This window comes from Thamnophis sirtalis, unplaced genomic scaffold (assembly GCF_051295495.1).
Source record: "Thamnophis sirtalis isolate CommonGarterSnake01/CBP01778 unplaced genomic scaffold, rThaSir2_p1.2 scaffold_9, whole genome shotgun sequence".
NCBI lineage: Eukaryota > Metazoa > Chordata > Lepidosauria > Squamata > Natricidae > Thamnophis > Thamnophis sirtalis.
Window position 1 is genome coordinate 73,730,940 of NW_028261389.1, and position 25,333 is coordinate 73,756,272.

The 25,333-nt window shown below is 42.7% G+C and overlaps 1 protein-coding gene across 2 annotated transcripts in view; it reads right to left on the reverse strand.

The window, feature by feature from the left end:
* Positions 1–25,333, reverse strand: part of NTF3 (neurotrophin 3) — an 82,098-nt gene that overhangs the window by 19,154 nt on the left and 37,611 nt on the right. For both annotated transcript variants that reach the window (XM_087722263.1, XM_087722262.1), the window contains exon 2: positions 4,139–4,347. In XM_087722263.1, the coding sequence (XP_087578389.1) occupies positions 4,139–4,204 (66 nt within the window). In that variant the 5' untranslated portion in view covers positions 4,205–4,347. The remainder of the gene's footprint in view (positions 1–4,138; positions 4,348–25,333) is intronic.

Sequence of the window (25,333 nt, forward strand, 5' to 3'; positions counted from 1 at the left end):
CATTTTACAAGTTGGCCACTCCCACCTAGTCATATGGCTGGAAAGCCACTCCCACAAATCAGGCCACACCTACAGAAGAGGTTCTAAAAAAATTTGAAACCCACCACTGGGCCAGACCCATTTACAAGACATGTGGTTGCTGTGTTGTTTTTTTCCATTCTCACTTCCTGCACCAAAAAACTGGCATAAAACTACTTTGATGGGGAAGCAGTAAAGTTAACTCCGGAGAATAAAAGTCTCCTTGGCACCACATCCACCATCGAGGGCTTATTGTTTATTTTATTTATATCCCGCCTTTGTTATTTCTTTATATAACTCAAGGCAGTGAAGAGACTTAATAATCCTTCCTCTCCTATTTCTCAACATCAACAACAACCCTGTGAGGTGGGTTGGGCTGAGAGAGAGAGAGGGACTGGCTCAAAGTCAGCCAGCTGGCTTTCATGCCTAAGGCAGGACTAGAACTCCCAGTCTCCTGGTGACTGGCCCAAAGTTACCCAGCTGGCATTCATGCCTAAAGCAGGGCTAGAACTCACCATCTCCTGGTGACTGGGCCAAAGTCACCTAGCCTGCTTTCATGCCTAAGGCGGGGCTAGAATTCCCTGTCTCCCTAGTTTCTTGCCAGGTCTCTTCACCACTAAACCAACCTGGCTCTCTATTTTGTGTGGCTTTATACTTAAAACTGAGAAATGTCCTTTCATATTTTAGCTAAATTTGATGTTCCGGTTGAACTATATCTGACATTCCGTCCTCAAAAGCCAAACATTTCTATCATTCTTCCCTGCCCACCCCCTAAATAATATTTTTTTTAAAACACGAACAGCGTGGCAGGGTAACATTAAAAATCAAGTCTGCTGGTTTCTATTTTTAAAAAGGGGCATAAAATCTGTCGGTATTTACCAAGCGGCTTTCATCTCAGCTAGATGAGATGATACGGGGGGAAAATGGTCGGTCCATAGAGATTTGGGGGGGGGGGAGAAAGATTTAAAAAATCCCTCAGCTCCATTATTCATGGACCCGATCCGTTTACTCAAACCCAGCCAACAGGTGTTCTGTCTTTTAAAATTATCTACAGAATCCACGACTTTAGAAGTCTGGAATCCGGGGACAAATTGAACTCTCTGCTTCTTCAGCCCATCATCTCGCTCTCTTTCCAGTTTGGGGTGGGGGGGATTTAAGTGGAAAGAAAAGCTTTTGTACAATGGGTAGCTTCGCCAGTTAAAAACCTCAACTGGCAACTCCGACAGACGTCCAATTCTTTGCTGCCAAATAATTATTTTTACAGAGAAACTTATGGGCGATTAGCCTCCGCATTCCTTTTTGTCTGGCCTTGCTTGCTTTTTGGAATAATAGCCCCTGCAAAGATTAATGTGGCGGCCCTTGGCCCCTCCCAGCCCAAAGTTGCCCGTTCTTTTAAATTGAACTTTCTTTTTCCTTGACGAGATTGAAACTTAGAGCCGCCGTATTTTGTAAATGGCTTCACAATGTATTTATGAAGCAATCCAGACCTTGGGTTTAGAAGGTGGCAGAATCAAGGAAGTGTCTACAGATACAATACAACAGCAGAGTTGGAAGGGACCTTGGAGGTCTTCTAGTCCAACCCCCTGCCTAGGAAAGAAAACCTACACCGTTTCAGATAAATGACTATCCAACATCTTCTTAAAGACTCCCAGGAGATACACAAGGGATGGGTTTTGCTCCACAGAGTTCAGAAGGGGTGTCCCCCCCCCCCCCCCAGGATTGCACATTGAGATCAAGATCCAAAAAATAGCCAAAGGTTACAGAATGCAGCATCCTAAGTAGAGAAGGGAAGTTCCCACTATCACGTCTACAACATCGGCCCAACAACTTTAACATCGATTCCCAAAGAAAAGTCAAAAGGGGTCGCTGAACGCCCAGTTATAGGAAGACATATAAACGACCCCACAAAAAAAAGGTGCCAGCCTTTGAACTACCATGCCAGCAATGGACAACTCTGAATAGGATTCGTACCTCACACGACATCTGCGTCAGGGGTGGGTTCCTGCCAGTTCTAACCTCTTCTATAGAAGAGGTTCCACAAATCTACAGTGCCATTTTGAACTGGTTCCAACTCCCTCCCCCTGCCCGTCCGCACATCATCAAGATGAAGAGCGAGAGGAGTTGAAGTCCACAAGTCTTAAAGCTGTCAAGTTTGAACACCTCTGGGGTTTTTTCTTCGAAAGGGTTAGGGGTGCAAGGGCCTTGTAACTTGACAGCTTTAAGACTTGCACACTTCAGTGCCAGAGTTCCTGAGCCAACATGACTGGAGGAGGAATTCTGGGAGTTGAAGTCCACAAGTCTTAAAGCTGTCAAGTTTGAACACCCCTGGATTGTTTTTTTTTTAAGGGTTACGGGTGCAAGGGTCTTGTAACTTGACAGCTTTTAGACTCACGTGCTTCAAATGCCAGAGTTTCTGAGCCAACATTTTGGTTACTAAGCAATAGCGTTGTTAAGTGAGTTTCACCACATTTTACAAGTTGGCCAGCCCACCCAGTCACATGACTGCCAAGCTACTCCCACCCGGTCACATGGCCGGCAAGCCACTCCCACAAAGCAGGCCACACCTACAGAAGAGGTTCTAAAAAATTTGAAACCCACCACTGGTCTGCGGGGATTCGCTGTATCAATGGGAGGGGGGCTTAGCATCGTTCCCTCAGTGTGACTGCAAGGTCCCATGTCAAACTGTAGATGGCATCATGACCGGCTGTAAGCTGAGGCCAATACCGATTTAGTATCTGATTATTATTATTATTTTTTAATATACAGAGTCTCCTGCTTGTGCCAGGAGTTGAACGAGATGGCCTCCAAAGTCCCTTCCAATTCTGTTATTTTGTGTTCTATGATACTGCAAAAACATTGGGAAAATATCAGAAGGCAGACAGACGAGGGGAGGGAGTTGGTGGTTGGGGGGTTCCTCAGTGTTGTGGCCTGCCAGCGGATCTGGCAGCAGATTCAGACAGTGAGGACATTGAGGAGGAACCTGGGCCAGTCCTGGAGTCTGGGGAAGGCTCTGATGAGGGCTCTGCGTTGGAGGCAGAGATGGGACCAAGGCCGTCTGACAGTTATCAGCTGCCTTCAGAGTCGGAGATCAGTGGGGCAGAAGAACAGCTGGAGCCTGTTCCCAGTGTGCTCCTGCACAGAGCTGCCAGGAGAAGGGAACAGCTAAGAACAAGGGAGTAAAGCCACAGGTGGCTGGTGAATGGCCCCTCCCATAGGGAATTAAAGAGGAATGAAAGAGGAGGGGAGTTTGCAGGAGACAATTCGTTCAATTCATTCGGATGAAGATCTGTTCCTGACTCCTTGCCAAGTAATTGCTGCTACAGCGTGGAGTTTAGAAAATATCGGCCTGGCAGCTCTCCAAGCCGGATAAAGGTCCGTAATTGTGAAATCTCTTGAAAGACGGTTGGCAGGAACTTTGCTGGAGAGGAATTCCCTTTAACCTAAATAAAAGAGGTTTTATCGGAACGAGGAGTCAGCTTTGTGTTTTGGGGAAGCCTAGGTCACCACACCCAGAACCCATGAGCAACTGGGTTGGGCCAGCAAGCTGTTGGGTTTTCCAACAGCTTCATCTCTAGTTGGCCGTTTCACCAGACCGCTGTGTTGTAATATAGTTCCTTGTGCAGGTGTGTGTCCTCCATGGCCCAGTTCATACTAGGGCCTGCAGAGTCACGCTGAACCACACAGGAGAAAACAAACTCCTAGAACGCCATAACATCCTGATAGTGAATAACATAACATTCTGATATGTGCCCTACCATTGACGTCCAGGATTTGACCATATATAGACTGAGCAGTAGATTAGAAATTGTACTTTTACAGGCAGTTTTTAAGCACATGCTATTGCTCCTCCTGCCTTTGTCCTATCTCAATAAAAGGGGCTACCAGACCCCCAATCTGGGTCGCTCCATCTCGAGAAAGTTCGTGTCCTGTCTTTTCTCAACATTGGCCTCATGGACGACCCACAGGAACATCACATTTGGTAGCAGAGGATGGTTACTTCACACTGCTGGCACACTTTCTTTCTTGCAAGATGGAGAGGGAGGGTGTGCGTGTGTGTGTGTGTTTCCCTGCCTCCGTGATGAGTGTAAAATGAGTTTCTTTTAAAGCTTTGCCCTCTTACCTTGCAGGAGGTGGCTGGAGGTCTTTGGTCCCTTCTCTGAGCCTTAAGAGGATGCCTTTCGTGCATCTGATTGGGAGACCTTTGCCTCCTCTGTCTCCCGATAACTCTGCAGCATTGAAGGGTCAGTGGGGAATTCCGGAAAGCAGGAGGGGAGGAGGAAGAGGGGAAGACGGCGAAGAACAGAGCCTGGAGCAGCAGCGTCTGTATTCCTAAAAGGAAGGGAAATAAAAGAAAGCCCATTGAGAATTTGGATGGACTTCCCCATCACCCCCAAACTTTAAAGCGACTTCCTTCCCCTTTAATTCTGTCCCTTGAGTGAGTGTTGCAGTAGGGAAAGGCAGAGTGTTAATTCTCCACTGAATCAACACGTCCATCAATTGAAAAGAAAGGGCACTCACAGCACCCACACAGGCCCTGCGAGGCTCACAGTCACCCTGAAATGACGCTTGAGGATACTTTTGCTGCTCCTCCCTTTGCTTTCTTCTCGGATAGCTTCGCCTCTACCACACTCTCCCTCCATCTCAACAAAAAAAAATGGTAATAATTGGAGCCACCTGGTAAGCTGAAATATGAGTTTGTGTTCAAAGAAGTGGTTTGGCCTTTTTTTTTTTACTCCATCCACCCCATAGAGCCACTCTCTGGCAAGGACCACAAACAGAAGCCCTGTCTGTCTGTTTGTCCTTATGTGTCTGTCTGTCTTATCTATATCTATCTATCCATCTAGCAACTATCTATCTATCTATCTATCTATCTATCTATCTATCTATCTATCTATCTATCATCTATCTATCAATCATCTATCTATCTATCTATCTATCTATCTATCTATCATCTATCTATCTATCTATCTATCATCTATCTATCTATCTATCTATCTATCTATCTATCTATCTATCTATCTAGCATCTATCTATCTATCTATCTATCTATCTATCTATCTATCTATCTATCTATCTACCTACCTACCTACCTACCTACCTACCTACCTACCTACCTACCTACCTACCTATCATACATCTATCATTCTATCATGCTGTTATTCTAACTTCTATCTATCTATCCATCTATCATTCTATTATTCTAACATCTATCTATCATTCTATCATTCTAACATCCATCTATCTATCTATCTATCTATCTATCTATCTATCTATATCTATCTATCTATCTATCTATCTATCTATCTATCTATCTATCATTCTAACATCCATCCATCTATCTATTTATCTATCTATCTATCTATCTATCTCTATCTATCTATCATTCTAACATCTATCTATCATTCTATCATTCTAACATCCATCTATCTATCTATCTATCTATCTATCTATCTATCTATCTATCTATCTATCTCTATCTATCTATCTATCATTCTATCATTCTATTATTCTAACATCTATCTATCTATCATTCTATCATTCTAACATCCATCTATCTATCTATCTATTTATCTATCTATCTATCTATCTATCTATCTATCTCTATCTATCTATCATTCTATTATTCTAACATCTATCTATCATTCTATCATTCTATTATTCTAACATCTATCTATCATTCTATCATTCTAACATCCATACATCCATCCATCCATCTATCTATCTATCTATCTATCTATCTATCTATCTATCTATCTATCTCTATCTATCTATCTATCTATCTATCTATCTATCTCTATCTATCTATCTATCTATCTATCTATCTATCTATCTATCTATCTATCTATCTATCTATCTATCTATCTATCTGTATCATTCTATCATTCTATTATTCTAACATCTATCTATCTATCATTCTATCATTCTAACATCCATCTATCTATCTATCTATCTATCTATCTATCTATCTATCTATCTCTATCATTCTATTATTCTAACATCTATCTATCATTCTATTATTCTAACATCTATCATTCTATCATTCTATTATTCTAACATCTATCTATCATTCTATCATTCTATTATTCTAACATCTATCTATCATTCTATCATTCTAACATCTATCTATCTATCTATCTATCTATCTATCATTCTATCATTCTATTATTCTAACATCTATCTATCTATCATTCTATCATTCTAACATCTATCTATCTATCTATCTATCATCTATCTATCTATCTATCTATCTATCTATCTTTCTATCATTCTATTATTCTAACATCTATCTATCTATCTATCTATCTATCATTCTATCATTCTATCATTCTATCATTCTATCATTCTATCATTCTATCATTCTATCATTCTATCATTCTATCATTCTATCATTCTAACATCTATCTATCTATCTATCTATCTATCTATCTATCTATCTATCTATCTATCTATCTATCTATCTATCTATCTATCTATCTATCTATCTATCTATCTATCTATCTATCAATGTATCATCTATCTATCTATCTAATTTCTGTACTGCCCATCACCCTTAATGCCTCTGGGAAGTTTACAGTAAAACAATATGAAAGCTATTTTAAAAAAGTCAAAAACCAGATTAAAACAGTAAAAAGGAACATTTGGAAAGTTTGAAAGGCAGAGGGAGCACCTTCAATCTACCAACCACTCTCGGGGGTTGCATAGCATTCTTGGACCCCGCAGGCCAATTGGCAGAGCCAGTTCTTAACACTTTTCCGGAAAGCCGCTCTGCTTCATTTCATTTGGGTGTGAATAGAATAGCAATTTGGATTGGCCACGCCAGCTTCCAAAACAGCAGGTTCACATCTGAGGCTCTGTTTCGGAAATTAGACCAACTCTAGTGCCAACTTTTCCACGCTAACAATTGAGAACCCAACTGGAGGATTCAAGTGACAGAGACCACACACCTTCCTCATAAGATATTCACGATACATGTATACAAAATCCTTCTGGATGAAAATTAAGACTATTGCCCATGACCTTAAGTCAAAAAAAATAAAAATTAAATGTCTACTTAGGTTCTCAGTCATCCAGGCCAAAGGTGCTTTTTTCAAGAGACAACTGGACTCTCTGGTTTTTCTTTGAAGACCTTTTGCTTCTCATCCAAGAAGCTTCTTCAGCTGAAGAACCTTTGAATTGAATTGAATTTTATTATTTGTATGCCACCCTTCTCCGGGAAGGACTCAGGGCGGCGAACAATTCAAAAGGGGAAAAAGGGGAACATAAAACGAAATACAAATAATTAAAATAAGCAAGAGTCACGCAACCATACAACTCGAGAGGGGAGGGGAACTCATCAACCCCAGGCCTGCCGGCAAAGCCAGGTTTTGACGGCTTTTCGGAAGGCCTGGAGAGAGGTGAGGGTCCGAATCCCTGCGGGGAGTTCGTTCCAGAGGGCCGGAGCTGCCACAGAGAAGGCCCTCCCCCGGGTAGTAGCCAGATGGCATTGGCTAGTAGATGGAACCCGGAGGAGGCCAACCCTGTGAGATCTAATGGGTCTGTGGGAGGTAATTGGCAGCAGGCGGTCTCTCAAGTACCCAGATCCAATACCATGAAGGGCTTTATAAGTTACGACTAGCACCTTGAAGCGTATCCAGAGACTGATCGGTAATCAGTGCAGCTCACAGAGGATAGGTGTAACGTGGGTGTACCGAGGTGCACCCACGATCGCTCGCGCGGCTGCGTTCTGGACGAGTTGAAGTCTCCGAATACTCTTCAAGGGCTGCCCCATGTAGGGTCAAAGACATCTACAACTTTCTTAAGTCTGTTCCCAAGAAGCTTCCCACGAGCATGAAGCAAACTCCTTGTCCCGACAAAAAAACACTTTTATTAATTGACTGTGAATTCTGCTCATTCACATCCAGGAAAGTCTTTCAAGGGAGGATTTACAGTCACAGACCTTATCTGGCTTGGAGAGCTGCCAGGCCGATCTCTGCAGAATTTGGCAAGGAGAGTCACGAACCAATTAAGAGAATTAATTGTCTCCTGCAAACTCCACTCCCCTTTCACTCCTCTTTTATTTCCTCTGGGAGGGGCCATTCACCGTCCACCTGTGGCCTTATTCCCAAGTCAACCCCTTATCTTCAGCTGTTTTTCTTCGTCTGGCAATTCTGTGCATGCACACACTGGGAACAGGCTCCAGCTGTTCGTCTGCCTCACTGATGTCTGACTCTGAAGGCAGCCAATAACTGGCATATGGCCCTGTCCCCCTCTCTGCCTCCAAAACAGAGCCCTCGTCAGAGCCTTCCCCAGACTCCAGGACTGGCCCATGTTCCTCCCCAACCTCCTCACTGTCCGAATCTGCTGCCAGTTCCGCTGGCGGGCCACAACAAAGTGTCCCTGTGGGGTCAGCCATGATCAGTCACAATCAGAGGCAGAAGGGTAAGTAGGACTTCTTCTAAGAGCAGGCCCCGAGGACACATAAGAGCCACCAAATTGTGTAACGTACTTCTTACACGCACAACAATTCCTTCACATCAAACAGCAATGCGATCAGGATTGCTTTATTTTTTCACTTGGGAAGGGGATGCAAAACAGCTATCAAACGTCTTGTAAAATATGATTGCTATTAACCCTGGGTTATGTAATGCTTCCTTTCTTTTTTTAGTATGAAATTCCACCGCATGCTTTCCAGATAGCAGGAATAAATCCAGATGTTTGCTTTCTCCAAATTTAGTGCAGGGAAGAGACGGGGGCAAGAATGCGTCTCCGACACACAGGCACAACACCTGCTGAATCCAGAACATGGATAATGTCTTTCGCAATTTACCTGAACATAGAAAGAGCCTCAACGACCCTCTAAAAGGATGCAAATGAGCAGCTGTCTGCAAGGAATATAAACCCTTCCATTCCCCACTATCCTGTCAGAGTTGAAGAAGCTTCTTGGATGAGAAGTGAAACGTCTTCAAAGAAAAAAACCAGAAAGTCCAGTTGCCTCCTGAAAAAGCATCTTGGGGACAACCATGACCTGGATGAACTGAGAATCTTTATAGACATTTAACTCTCCAAATCGAAATTTCAGGCAGACTTGTGGTCATAACTCAAGCGCTAACTTTATAATCACCATTCTCAAGAATCCTTGACTTGCCTATCCATGAAAGTATTTGTCTGCAATTATTCAAACAACATGATGCTATTTGTAAAAGACACGAACTGGCTCACCAAAGTTTCTGGCAAGGACAAAATTTGCTTTTCACTCTCCATCTCATCCCTCTGGGAATCTGTCCCAAATTCCTTTAGCTCCATCAATTCCTTCCTCTTCTAGGTTGACCTGGGAATGATTACCACTTGCATCCTGCCATGACCAAACAATTAGTCTCTAATTTCCTTACAGGAATTAAAACTGTTCATCTACCCATTTGAAGAGCTCATTCAGAGGTCAGCAACCTTAAACACTCAAAGAGCCACAAAGGTCCTAACCGGAAGCCCCCCGTTCAATTCTGGAGCCGACCGGAAGTCCAGTTCCCCCACCATAGAGTCTCCTCCTAGCACGGCATCCTTTTTCCTCTACCTGTCCTAACCAAAAGCCCTATCAATTGTGGAGCTGACCAGCGACAGGGAGCCGCAGCAGAGGGATGAAAGAGCCACATGCGGCTCCAGAGCCACGGGTTGCTGACACCTGAGTTAATTAATAACTGCTGCGACTTTTTTTTACTAATATACCAATATGCAATATGTGTAAGAGATAAGCAACCTCTTAATCTGGTCAATAAATAAATGTTCATATACAAGAGCCTTGGTCACTCACTCCAAGGGAACGAGCATGGTCTAGTGGTTAGGGCATGAGGCTCTGAGTTCTAATCCTGTCTTAGGCACAAAGTTCACTGGAGACTTTAGCCCAGCCTCCTTCTCTTGGTTTTAAGAAGGACGCAAGAGCAAGCCACCCAAAATATCAAAAAAACCTCCAGGGGTAATAACATTTTTGCTTGAATGTACAAGGACAACTATTAACATAAGCATACTTGATGGATGATTGGCGGGATTGTGCATATGCGAAAGTAGCGATGTATAAACATAAACAGTTGTTAAATTTTTTTTACACTGTAAAAATAATCAGAATGAGATAAGTGATTACATAAAGGTACATTGTTATTAAATAGACAATCAAGGATACAAGGGAATTAGGTTCGCTGAAAAGAAAGAAATATTCACCGTAATTGAATATATGATGTACAATGAAAGTGAGATACTTAGTTATATTAGATGGAAATTTTGTGATTGTATACGTAATTAAAAATATGGATGCACAAATGCCTGTAACCAAACAACATGCTGTGTGTAATGGATGAGAATTTTTATGTTGCCTTTTATGTTTAAAAATTTAAAAAAAAATTAAAAAAATAAAAAGAAAATTGCAGGGGCTTGTCCATGTATAGGTTGTCCCTCTCTTAAAACCATTTGTTAGCAATTGTTCAAAGTTACGGCAACACTGGAAAAAGTGACTTATGACTATTATTCACGCTTATGGCCGTTGTAGGATTCTCCCGGTCACGCGATCAAAATTTGGGTGCTTGACAGCTTGGCATGTATGTAATGGCAATTTCAGTGTCTCAGGATCATCTGGTCCCCTTTTGTGACCTTTGTCAACTTGCAAAGAATCCCTGGCCTGCTCTCGAGTCGCCATAGGAAAGGTGGGGGGGATGAGAAACCGATGAAATGGCAGGGCAGCAAAAGACAGAGGCACATTCCAAACTTATCTCTCTCAAGGCTGTATCCCAGGTTACCCAACAGCAGCTGGAAAGAGAAGTGATCTCCACAGCCCTGTGAAAGTGCTCTGTTGGAGAATGTGATTTACGACACAATCTGGGGGAGGGAGGGGGGAAACAGGATCATAATTGGGCTGTAAATTACGCGGGGTCAGAGCTGGCTTCACTTGCGTGCATGCCGAGATGTTGCTCCTAATAAATAACTGGATTTCTTTTTAAGCTTGGCTCGAGGCTCATGATTTAATTATGGCATCCCTCGGAACCCTGACAACCAAAGTCAATTCTGCATGAAAAAAGAATTCGTGATTGAGTCAACTTCCAATAAAACAAAAAGGAAAGGGGAATGTGGAAATTGCTTGGAAGAGGAAAAAGAATTTCCTACAGTATGCACCAGAAGTGGGTGGCGTTACACTAATGAGAAGTTACACTTAGTAAACTAAGTTACACTTAGGTAAGAAATGCCTAGATATAGCAGTCTTCCAATATTTGAGGGGCCATCACAGAGAAAAGGTGTCAATCACCAGAAGGCAGGACAAGAAGCAATGGGTGGAAACTAATCAAGGAGAGAAGCAACCTAGAACTAAGGAGAAATTTCCTGACAGTGAGGACAATTCATCAGTGGAACAAGCGGAGAAGAGCCTTCTCTGTGGCTGCTCCGACCCTCTGGAACGAACTCCCGGTGGAGATTCGAACCCTCACCACCCTCCAGGCCTTCCGCAAAGCCCTTAAAACCTGGCTGTTCCGACAGGCCTGGGGCTAAAGAACCGTTGCCCCCGTCTCGAATGGTATGACTGTCGTGTGTTTTAAATTATGCATTGTTTTGTGTCGTTTTTAATTTTGTCTGTATCACCCCTTCCCTGGTTTGAGTTGTGAGCCGCCCTGAGTCCCCTTCGGGGGGGAAAGGGCGGCATATAAATAAAATAAACATTCATAAACATTCAACATTCATTCAACCTGCCTCCAGAAGTTGTGAATGCTCCAGCACTGGAAGTTTTAAGAAAATGTTGAATATCCATTTGTCTGAAGTGGCATAGGGTTTTCTGCCTGAGCAGGGGGTTGGACTAGAAGACCTCCAAGGTCCCTTTCAACTCCGTTATTCTATTATTCTGCTTCTATGGGTTTAGGGTTTTTTAGTATTGTGTCCTGTGTACTGGCAAGAGATCTAAATTTTTATGCTATTCTCGCTTGCTTGCTTTCGATGGAAGGAGGAAGTGAAGGAGACCACAAATAAGAAAAACGCCTGTGAGACGAAGGATTGTTTAAAAAACGAGGACAAGAGAAATATATTGTGGAAAAAGTACATGGAGAGGAAATGACAGTCGCAAGAATCAAAAAGAGAGGAGGAGAAGAGATAAGGCATGAACATTCAGAGTGATCCTAATGGGAACTTAACAAAAATAGTTTTGGAAATGTGAAAAGAGAGCTAAATAAGGAATTCTCAGCAGAGGAACTGGGATTAAAAATAACAAAACAAGAAACCCATTTGGGAAGAAACAGATGGAAAAGGAATGCTGGGGTGAATAGTTGAGAGATTTATGCAATAGTAGGATACTGTATGTCAAAAGTGGGATTGAGATGACCTCTACAAGGGTTAGCATTCAAAGCAGCCCTTAATGATGTGAGAACATGGCAAAAAATGTAATTCTACAGATAGGAATGAAGTAGCTGAAGGAAGATTCAGAATTGAGTGTCATTGCTTGCGGATTGGCTGTGCGATTTGTTCTGTTTGTGCGAAATTGCCCGAGAAGTGGAATAATGCAGTGTTTCTCAACTTTAAACTGTCTAGGCATCAACTCCCAGAATTCCTCAGCCAGCTATCCTAGGCAGGCTGAGGAATTCTGGGAATTTGTAGTCCAGATGGTTGAAAGTTGCTAAGTTGAGAAACACTGGAATTAACACTCTCTTGTTTTCCTACAAAGAACAAGCGTGGATGAAACAAGTACAAGGGGATTAATGAATTAATTTCTTCAGTGTGTCCGGGGCAGCTGTGGATCACAATTTATTTTTTGATGAAAACGAAAATCCACCAAAGAGAGAGCCATGAGCAACGTTTGAGAAAGGCGATGAAATCTTCTTCCAGAAAAGTATAATTTGCAAATTACTTTAGCTCTTCAGGAGTTCACCGAGAACTGTTGGATGATGGAATAATTAATTGATCGTACATTATTGTTGATGTAGGGAAAGTCGTCTACAAAAAGATTAGGCTTGAATTATGGAATGTATTGCATGAATGTGGAATTAAAAATTGGTTGCTGAACGTGATGTGTGAAGGAAGTAAAGCACACACAAGAATAAATGAAATACTGAGTTCAATACTAAGCAGCTAATATTTCAGGTTTTTGTGTGTGTGTGTGTGTGTGTGTGTGTGTGTGTGTGTGTGTATTTGATGGAGAGGGGGAGAGGAAGAGGGAGTGACAGATGCTTCTGTGATATTCAAGGTGAGTTGATTGAAAATTTCAAAGTTGTTGAATGAATCTAGCTTCCTCATTGACCTAGCTCAGGGGTCAGCAAACTGCGGCTCTGGAGCTGCATGTGGTCTTTCATCCCTCTGCTGTGGCTCCCTGCCACTGGTTAATTCCACAATTGATAGCGCTTTGGTTAGGACAGGTAGAGGATCAAAGAGGCCACACTATGAGGATACTCTATGGTGGGGGTGAGGGGGAACCAGACTTCCAGACAGCAGAGGAAAAAGGACGCCACGCTAGGTGGAAACACTATGGTGGGGGAACCAGACTTCTGCTTGGCTCCAGAATTGAACGGGGAACTTCCTTCCGGTCAGGACCTTTGTGGCTCTTTGAATGTTTAAGGTTGCTGACCCCTGACCTAGCTAATCAGAAGGTTGCAAAAGGGGATCACATGACCCAGGGACGCTGCAACCATCATAAATTGGAGTCAATTGTCGAGTGTCTGAATTTTGATCGTGTGACCATGGGGATGCCACAATGGCTCAGAAGTGTGAAAAATGAAATTTGATGGCGATGGGATTGTGAAATTCCCCACCCTTTCTTTTGAACCTGCCGATGTGTCCCCTTGATTTAAAGACAAAAATTGCATACCCCCCTGAGCTGTATCTGGACCATCTGCTTGTCAAGGTGTGATACAGGACAGTGGTGGGATTCAAAAAAAATTACTACCAGTTCTGTGGGTGTGGCTTAGTGGGCATGGTATGGCTTGGTGGGCTTGGCAGAGGAAGGATACTAGAAAATCTCCATTCTCACCCCACTCCAGGGGGAGGATACTGCAAATCTCCATTCCCACCCCACTCCAGGGGAAGGATACTGCAAAATCTCCATTCTCACCCCACTCCAGGGGAAAGGTACTGCAAAATCTCCATTCTCACCCCACTCCAGGGGAAGGATATTGCAAAATCCTCATTCCCTCCCGATCAGCTGGGACTCAGGAGGCAGAGAATAGATGGGGGCGGGGCTAGTTAGAGGTGGTATTTACCGGTTCTCTGAACTACTCAAAATTTCCACTCCCGGTTCTCCAGAACTGGTCAGAACCTGCTGAAAACCACCTCTGATAGAGGACCTTTGTCGAGCTGCGGTGAAATGCAGCATTTCGCACAACTGGGAGAACACAAAAGGTTTTGTCCTTCAAGCAGAAAACGTGTGGGGCTGGATTCTAAGGGCTTGTTAAAATAAACCCTATGCTGTCCTATTTTTTTAAAAAAATTACTTTCTTATTCTCATTTGTGTAAGACAGATACTCCACAGATTTTCCAAAAGTAATTTTTCTTGGATAGGTTGCGTAATGAAACATTGAGGGAAACAGTTATATGTGCCTTAGCGGCTTTTCTTGAAAAGGTGGCACGGGTTTAAAGATGGCGAAGATGAAGAAAGATGCTATATATATATACACACACACACACACACACACACACACACACACATATACATATACACACATATACATATACACACATATACATATACACACATATATATACATATACATATACATATACATATACATATACATATACATATACATATACATATACATATACATATACATATACATATACATATACATATACATATACATATACATATACATATACATATACATATACATATACATATACATATACATATACATATACATATACATATACATATACATATACATATATATATATATATTAGATTATTAGATATTTTTACTTATTACTTATTTAAAATATTACAATATTTTTACCCAATAATAACAAAGGCAACAGTAAAAATATTGGGTTTCTGTCGTGATGGACCCTTGTGACGAGCCGATTGGCAGATGATGGAAGCAGTTAGCTTCCTCCCATAATTGGGGCTTACCAGGGGTTGTAAAAATCTAATAGATACCTTTCACCCTGGCTTCGCTGATAACGGATAAGAGCCTGTGGCCTAATGGCTAAGAAGTCTGCCTAGTATATAATATAGCCCAGGTTCAAATCCCAGTAAGGGTATGGCTAGCTGATGAGAGCTAAATAGCTTGAAATAGATCTATACTAGTCTCCCTTTATTTATTTATCAGCACAAATAAAAAAAACATATATATATTCAAAAAAGACATTGTTTTGTTGACAAGGTTATGATGAATGAAGCAGTAATGATTTATTTCGCCTGTCATTAGTACATGGCGTTGAATCAACAGCTGTTAAAAAGAGGAAATGAAGAGCAGAGTGCCAAATAAAGAAATAACCCAAACTTTGAAACAACTGAATGTTTTAAAATGGTACATGACATTCAAAACTTACAAAAAAGGGGGATTAAATTAAATGGGGTTTCCACAGGAACTAAGTGCAGTCTAGGTAGAAGTTGGCTTGTGCATGTCAAAGAACTCGCCATTTTTTTCCCCAGGCGTCTTGGCCTCAGAATCTGCAGGCATTAATGGGAACATTCACTTAGTGCTAAGTCTGGCTAAGAATAAACCATGGCTAGGGGACCCATTAAGTCACCCACCTAAATAGTGGGAGCCCTATCGACAGATCCTTCACATCCTGGACATAAATTATATCAATTGCTCCCCTCTGGACAGACAATGCTATAGGCCATTGGATGCCGAAATAAGTGGACATAAAGATTTCCCCCTTGTGTTATCATTCTGTTGAATATCTAATTCTTACAGCACTGTCTTATGCCTAAGGATATTTACCCATGTTGTATTATTATTATTATTATACACTATTATCACAGCGGCCAGTTGTTTTGCCGGATTTGGCATTGGTTACTAGTCGGGCCCCACCCAGGGGCCTAGGACGTCGTAACATATTTTCGTAATATGTGTGCAGATCCAAGCAGTGCGGCTTTTTGCATTTGACTGATGGTGATTTTGTCAATTTTTAACTGTTTTAAATGTAATTCCAGTGCTTTTGGAATAGCACCCACTTTGCATTTTCTATTCTGTTCCATTCCATTTAATTCCGTTCCATCTATTCTATTCTATTCTATTCTATTCTGTTCTGTAAAATGAGGACCCAGATTGTTGTGGGCAAGAGGCTGACTCTGTAAATGGCTTAGGGAGGGCTGCAAAGAACTGTAAAGCGGTCTATAAGTCTAAATGCTAACGCTGTCTCTGCAATGGTGGCGAAGTGGTTAGAATGCAGTGGATGACTCAACCTTCCATCCTTCCGAGGTGGTCAAAATGAGGATTGTTGGGGGCCTTATGCTGACTCTGTAAACCGCTTAGAGAGGGCTGCAAAGCGCTGTAAAGCGGTATATAAGCCCAAGTGCTATTGCTATTCCTGTCTCACTTTTGCTATTGTTGACTTTTATTTTTAGTCTTCTTTTTCATTGTCATCTTCAACGGCCTCTGGCCAGACTTCTATTTTAATGGGAATAACTTATCAATGTCTTATTTTAGCTGTCCTCTTTAGCGTCTCTTCGGGGGCCTCCCGGCTGCCCAAATTTAGCTCTCAGATAGGGAAACTACGTGACTGAATCCTCTCGTCACATCTAAAGACGCCAACGGCCCCATTTCTCTTCGCAAGAAACTGTTGTGCCAAGAAAGCTAGACTAGAAGTGGGCTCTCTAGCCTTCTATAAATAATTTAAAAAAAAAAACAAGGTTGTGGTAAAAAGTTAACAGACTGTATATCGTATTTTCACATGGTGTAAATTCTGAAACTGCCGTATCTCAAAGAGAAAGGTATTAGCAAAAAACTGGAAAAATGAAACAGTACCAAAACAGGAAGAAGTTATTCGAAAAATAATGGAGTGTGCTGAAATGAGTAAATTGACATTTGAAATTAGAGGACAAGAAGACAGCCAATTTTATAAGATATGGGACTTGTTTTATCAGTGGCTGGGGGAAAAAACCTGGAAATGAAAAATGTTCTACTTATGTTCTAACTGAAGGAGTTATAATATAATAATTCTGTGAAATAAACTAACAATGATACAATGAAAGACTGATACATATATGAATTGAATACTTTAGAACTTTTGTTTTCAAATGGATAAGGATAACAATGAATTTATGTATACTTGATAGGGGATTGGTGATATAATGTATAACTTTAAGTATGTATTATAAAGATATCTTGTTGTTGATAAATAATTTTAATAAGGAAGTTATTGGTATATATATGAAATGACTATTTAGAATACCTTGTTGAAAAATGAAGGAATAACATCTTTGTTTGAATGTATGATGTATAAGGACAATAATGAACATTAATAATGTTCATTATTGTCCTTATAACAATAATGAAGCATACTCGATAGTTAATTGGTGGGATTATACATAATTGAAAACAGTGATATACAAATATAAATGGTTGGTAAAAAAAATTTCATATCGGGATATGTGATTATATAAAGGTATATTGTTATTAAACAGACAATCAAGAATGTAAGGGAATTAGGTTTATTGGGAAAAATATATTAATTGTAATTGAATATACACTGTACAATGAAAGTGAGGTACCTAGTTATCTTAGACGGAAAATCTGTGATTGTAAATTTAATTGAGAATATGGATGCAAAAACACTTGTAACCAAACATCATGCTGTATCTAATGGATGAGAATTTTTTTAATGTTGGTTTTTTATGTTTAAAAATAAAAACAAATCCCCCCCCCCCAAAAAAGAGAGAAAATAGCTTTTGCACGCGTGTATATCAAAACAATTACGATGGCCATTCATTTTCAGGTAGCTACTCCTTAATGTGGATTGTTTTGAAGTGGAAGAGTCCAAACTTCTTATCCCTCACATTAAAATCTAACACAGAGAAGGAACTGGAAATGTGCTTGGCAACAGGCTCATACTTATGACGGTTGCAGTGTCTCCGGGGGGTCATGCGATCCTCTTTTATAACTTTCGGACCAACAAAGTCAATGCGGAATCCGGAATCACTTAACAACCATGTTACTAACTTCATAAATGCAGCGGTTCACTTCGCAACTGTGGCAAGAAAAATCGTAAAATGGGGCAAACGCACGTAAGAATAGAATAGAATAGAATAGAATTTTATTATTTGTATGCCGCCCTTCTCCGGGAGGACTCAGGGCAGCGAACAATTCAAGGGGGAAAAAGGGGAACATAAAAAACAAAATACAAATAATAAAAGTAGACAACAGTCGCACAACCATACATGTCGAGAGGGGAGGGAACTCATCACCCCCAGGCCTGCCGGCAAAGCCAGGTTTTGACGGCTTTTCGGAAGGCCTGGAGAGAGGTGAGGGTCCGAATCCCTGCGGGGAGTTCTTTTGAGGATCGAGGTAGGAACGACGTGAGAGCCAGGACTTCAAGCAACAACTGGTTTATTATGAACAACGGGGCTGACAGCGATTCAAACAGGAGCCGATCGCGCCAAGTAATTTATAGTAAGTAATGTAACTATATACAACCAATCAGGGGCCGAGTACTGGGCAGCAACCACTGACGCAGTACCTCGGCCAATCAGGGAAGGTTAGCTGGATAGCAACAGTCTATGCTGCATCCCAGCCAATCAGGGCGCAGCATAGACTGTTGCCGGCCCTTTAGGAAAGATTTGAATATTCTGGATATTTAACAAGTTCATTCCAGAGGGCCGGAGCTGCCACAGAGAAGGCCCTCCCCCGGGTAATAGCCAGGTGGCATTGGCTGGTAGATGGCACCCGGAGGAGGCCAACCCCGTGAGATCTAATGGGTCTGTGGGAGGTAAGAAAGGTTTCCCTTTTCACAGGCTCAATTGTGGTCACAACTCGAGGCCTACCTGCATTTCCCTTAACCCTGGCAAAACATACATCAGTTGCAAATAAACTCAAACCCTGACAAATGCTTAATATGCAGACACGCTCCTCCTACCTCCCAATAAATCTAGATAAAGGTAAAGGTTCCCCTGGCACATATGTGCTAGTCGTTCCCGACTCTAGGGGGCGGTGCTCATCTCTGTTTTAAACCCAAAGAGCCAGCGCTGTCCGATGACATCTCCGTGGTCATGTGGCCGGCATGACTAAACACCGAAGGTGCGCGGAACGCTGTTCCCTTCCCACCAAAGGTGGTTCCTATTTTTCTACTTGCATTTTTAATGTGCTTTCAAACTGCTAGGTTGGCAGAAGCTGGGACAAGTAACGGGAGCTCCCTCTATTATGCAGCATTGGGATTTGAACCGCTGAACTGCCAACCTTTCAATCGACAAACTCAGGGTCTTAGCCATTGAGCCACTGCAACCCTTTTCAATAAATCTAAGCACCTTACAAAAATCGAAAGAAAGAGAGAAACTTAGAGAGTCAGAAAGAAAACTAGAGGAGCAAACGAATATAATATGGAATATTTTTCCTCTCCTGGTTTCCGGAAATACCTAAGTTAAGTTGTAAAATTTCCAATTCTTCAGCCCGAAATATTTTGCTGATCCTTTTCTATACAGGACAATTATGTGTATCATAATTCAGGGCATGAAATTGTTTATGAGCTGTGTGTCACCTCTTTCTCGTGAATTTAACACCCAGTTCCTTCTTTGGTGGTCCGCCTGGCCTGGCCCAAAGCCACAGCCTGTGCCAGCTCTCTGTGCAATGCCCGGGCATTGCAGAGCAGAACATGGCATCTCAGGCCAAAGAATGATGTGTCTTCAAGAAGCAGACCTCATGACTGTAGGATGTGTGAGTAATAGACAGAGGCTCATGATTTCCACTGAGGAAAAGGCAAGTCCTCGCTTTCTGGCAAAGAACGGACATACTTTAGGTTCCAACGTGAAAAATGCAGTCAGGCTGTTAGAGCAGAAATATTTCTCCTGAAGCCAAGCAGGATTCTCATCCCCTTCAAGATATGATCGAGGAATTACTGTAGGGAGTTAGCACCAGCCCCGCTCCTAGGAAAATGAGATATTTTAGGAAATATTATTTCCCCCTAAAAGGGAGGCAGAAACTCCCCACCACCATCTTTGTCAATGGGCCATTAACGCCTGAGCCAGTCTATTCTACATAACAAAGGCAGAGCTATAATAGGAATCCCAAAGCCCTTTCATTACATCATCACCCAGCAAGAGTCAACCAAGCCTCGGACTCAGGACAGCCTCAGAGTTGCCCCTGCATGGCCCCATGGGAGTCTGACAACCAATCAGAATGCAAGCTCAAATTCAAAAGCCCAGAAAGGGTATAAAACTCAGATACTTTCAGCATCTCTTCCCTATTCATGTCTTTTTTAAAAAGGGGGGGCTCTTTCTCGTGAATTTAAATTAGAGCCAAGGTGGCGCAGTGGTTAAATGCAGCACTGCAGGCTACTGCTAGATCAGCAGGTCAGCGGTTCAAATCTCACCGGCTCAGGGTTGACTCAGCCTTCCATCCTTCCGAGGTGGGTAAAATGAGGACCCAGATTGTTGGGGGCAATATGCTGACTCTCTGTAAACCGCTTAGAGAGGCCTGAAAGGCCTATGAAGCGGTATATAAGTCTACTGCTAAGTCTACTGCTATTGTTTTCACAAAAAACAGGCCGTTTTTGGGGGGTCTGCAGAGTGCAAAAGCTTTTTTGTTTAATTTGCCTCTTCAAAACCTTGGTGCGTCTTATACTCCGGTGCCTCTTATACTCAGAAACATATGGTAATCAAGGAGAGAAGCAAGCTAGAACTAAGGAGAAATTTCCTGACGGTGAGAACAATTAATCAGTGGAACAACTTGCCTCCAGAAGTTGTGAATGCCCCAACCCTGGAAGTCTTTAAGAAGAGGTTGGATAGCCATTTGTCTGAAGTGGTGTAGGGTTTCCTGCCTACGCAGGGGGTTGGACTAGAAGACCTCCAAGGTCCCTTCCAACTCTGTTGTTATTCTGTAAACAGAGTTATCAGGCAAACCATGGGCAGAAATATTAGGAGGAGGAGATGTAGGTAAAAGTTCATGCCGCAAAAACTGCACCCAGGGCGGAGTGCTGGGTAATAAGAACTCAACCCAACAGAAACCTCAAGAAAAGATGGTTATCCCTGGGTACAAGTTGTGCTGAAAGCCAGAACCCACAAGGCAGTGTCTACTTTGTTGCAACAAGCTACAACTCAAACCTGTGCAAATAGAGATCCAGAGCCAGGGTGGGTAGTTCAATCCAGGCTCCAAAAGTCTCGTAATCCACTGGAGGGATCCTTCAAACAGAAGGTTGATGGAGCCGGGCCTCTGCAGAAGACGTAATCTACTAAATATGTAACTTATTACCACAACACCTCAGCGCCAGCAGATAAGCAAATACAAACGTTGAGATTAACATTAGACTGGCAATCAGGAAACAAACAATACCCATTGAAGAAACTAGCCAATGTAGGAAGGTAAAGGTTCCCCTCGCACATACGTGCTAGTCGTTCCATACTCTAGGGGGCGGTGCTCATCTCCGTTTCAAAGCCGAAGAGCCAGCGCTGTCTGAAGACATCTCCGTGGTCGTGTGGCCGGCATGACTCAATGCCGAAGGTGCATGGAATGCTGTTCCCTTCCCACCAAAGGTGGTTCCTATTTTTCTACTTGCATTTTTTGTGTGCTTTCGAACTGCTAGGTTGGCAGAAACTGGGACAAGTAACAGGAGTTCACTGTGTTATGCAGCGCTAGGGATTCGAACCAGCGAACTGCCGACCTTTCTGATCGACAAACTCAGCGTTTTAGCCCCTGAGCCAACACAGATAACAATTGAACAGCAAACAACAGCCAAAATAAGGAACCACCAAGAACCCTCTGATAGGGCAAAGCACTGATATATAAAGTGAGAACATATCCCACTCCTTACTAGCACTGATGATGTTAGCTAGTTGGGTAATGAAAAGTAAGAAAACAACCAAGCTCAGAGAGCATCAAGGACCCTACAGACAAAATACAGATACTCCTTGACTTTCAACAGTTCGTTTCGTGACCATTCGAAGGTACAAAGACACTGAAAAGGTTACTTAAGACCGTTTTCACACTTACGACCATGGCAGCCTCCCCATGGTCACGTGATCGAAACGCTTTGCAACTGACTTATAGTTATGACGATTGCAGCATCCTGGAGGGGGGGGTCATGTGATCCCCTTTTGCGACCTTCCCACAAGCGAAGTCAATGGGGAAACGGGATTCACTTAACAACCATCTTACTAACTTAACTACTTCAGTGATTCACTTAACCATTGCAGCGGGAAAGGGCGTAAAATGAGGCAAACAATGTCACTCAAACAATGTCTCCCTTAGCCACAGAAATTTTGGGCACGACCATGGTCGTAAGCCGAGGATTACCTGTAACTGCGCACTTCATTTGTGGATAAGAGACAAAAGTATCACCATGCCTACATCCAAGCGTTGGTGCTGAGCAACGAGGAGTAACTCTCCAACAGATTTAGAGGCACCCTTTGGATATTTTCTGAGCTACAGTATAAGACAAGGAAATCCAGGTAATCCAATCAATATTCAAGGAGGCCGAGTGGATTCAATCCACTGAAATGAGTTGAAAATGAATTTAAGGCAAGATGGATTTGACTTATATCGAGTCGATTTAAATCATGATTTAAATCACAATAGAATGGAATGGAATGGAATAGAATAGAACAGAACAGAACAGAACAGAACAGAACAGTATAGAATAGAATAGAATAGAATAGAATAGAATAGAATAGAATAGAATAGAATAGAATAGAATAGAATAACAGAGTTGGAAGGGACCTTTGAGGTCTTCTAGTCCAGCCCCCTGCCCAGGCAGGCAACCCTACACTACTTTAGACAAATGGTTATCCAGCATCATCTTAAATTAACTTCCAGTGTTGGAGCATTCATAACTACTGGAGGCAAGTTGTTCCACTGATTAATGTTCTAACTGTCAGGAAATTTCTCCTCAGTTCTAAGTTGCTTCTCTCCTTGATTAGTTTCCACCCATTGCTTCTTGTCCTGCCCTCAGGTGCTTTGGAGAATAGCTTCACTCCCTCTTCTTTGTGGCAACCCCTGAGATATTGGAAGACTGCTATCATGTCTCCCCTAATCCTTCTTTTCATTAAACTAGACATCCCCAGTTCCTGCAACTGTTCTTCGTATATTTTAGCCTCCAGTCCCCTAATCATCTTTGTTGCTCTTCTCTGTACTCTTTCCAGAGTCTCCACATCTTTTTTATATCGTGGTGACCAAAACTGGATGCAGCATTCCAAGTGTGGCCTTACCAAGGCATTCAGTAAAAAGGCTTGATTTAAATCAACTGGATTTAAATCATAATTTTTAAAGCACAACTGTCATTTCTGGCCCACAGCCGCTCCACCTCTGACTCGCTGTTGACTCACTGACGGTCCCAATATTGCAGAGTAAGCAGCCTTTCATGCTACATAACTAAGCTCCGTTTCATGCTGAATAAACTAAATTATCAATGTGTCTTATACAGAAAAATATCTTTAGATAGAGTTTTACTCCAAAAGCATTTTAGTAAAATAAATTGGGTAAAAATAAAAACGATCCAATTTAAATTTTAAAAAATCCGATTATTATTATTTTAATCGATTTTTATCCACCCTGGTTTCAGGGCAGCCAGAAACCAAGGGACGTCATGTGAAGGGAAAATTCAGCTCTGAACACAGCATATTTAGGGAGGATGCTGGAGGTAAGGCCGGTCCCTTGAAGGAGTGGGGGGGGGGAATGGCGTCTTCCCAATTGAGGAGACAAAAAGGAACACCAGCTGCACCAGATGAAATCAAAAAGCGGATAAATGAGGACAGAAAGTGGAAAAACAAGAAGGGAATTTTACTTCTATTTTTTAAAAAAAACAGACTGAAGGGAACACAGGAGAAATGCGTAGGCCGACCATCTCCATTCCTCTGTGGCTACATTTAAAAAAAGGAAAATCAAAAAAAGCGGTCGAGGAAGAATTAATACACTTCCTTCAACATCTTCCCCAACATTGGGCGCTGTTTAACAAAATAAAATTCAATGGTGAAAAAAAAAAGTAAAGTTCTACATTTAGGTAAGAAAAACGAAATGCACAGGTACAGTATAGGTGGCACCTTGCTCAATAGTAGTACCTGTGAGAGGGATCTTGGAGTCCTAGTGGACAACCATTTAAACCAGGCTTCAGACCTGGTTACAGCACAGAAACCGCTTTGGTCGCATTGACCGATGATCTCTGGAGGGCCAGAGATGGAGGCTATGCGTCCATCCTGGTTCTCCTTGACCTCTCAGCGGCTTTCGATACCATCGACCATGGTATCCTTCTGCGACGACTGCGGGAGGTGGGAGTGGGAGGCACTGTTTTGCGGTGGTTCTCCTCTTACCTCTCGGACAGGTCGCAGTCGGTGTTAGTGGGGGGGCAGAGATCGTCCCTGAGGCCCCTAACATGTGGAGTACCTCAGGGTTCGGTCCTATCCCCCCTACTATTTAACATATACATGAAACCGCTGGGCGAGATCATTCGGAGGCACGGGATAAAATACCATCAATATGCGGACGATACACAATTGTATCTGTCCGCCCCGTGCCAACTCAATGAAGCGGTGGACGTGATGAACCGGGGTCTGGAGGCCGTTAAGGACTGGATGAGTGCTAACAAACTGGTGCTCAACCCGGATAAGACCGAGTGGCTGTTGTGTTTCCCCCCCAATAATTTGGCTAATACACCAACGCTTAGGCTGGGGGGTCAAATTTTATACCCCTCAGATAGGGTCCGCAACTTAGGAGTCCTCCTGGATCCACAGCTGACTTTTGACCACCAGCTGTCAGCTGTGACCAGGGGGGCATTTGCCCAGGTTCGCCTGGTCCGCCAGTTGCGGCCCTACCTAGATCGGGGGGCCCTCACAACAGTCACTCGAGCCCTTGTGATCTCTAGACTGGAATACTGCAATGGGCTCTACATGGGGTTGCCCCTGAAGTGCATCCGGCGACTACAGCTAGTCCAAAATGCAGCCGCGCGAGTGATAGTGGGCGCACCTCGGTTCGCCCACGTTACACCTGTCCTCCGCGAGCTGCACTGGCTGCCTGTTGGTCTCCGGGTGCGCTTCAGGATAATGATGACCATCTTTAAAGCACTCCATGGTAGTGGATCTAGGTACTTGAGAGACCGCCTTCTGCCGATTACCTCCCTAAATCGACCAATCAGATCGCACAGACTGGGCCTCCTCCGAATTCCATCTGCCAGTCAATGTCGACTGGCGACCACACGGAGGAGAGCCTTTTCTGTTGCTGCCCCGACCCTATGGAACGAG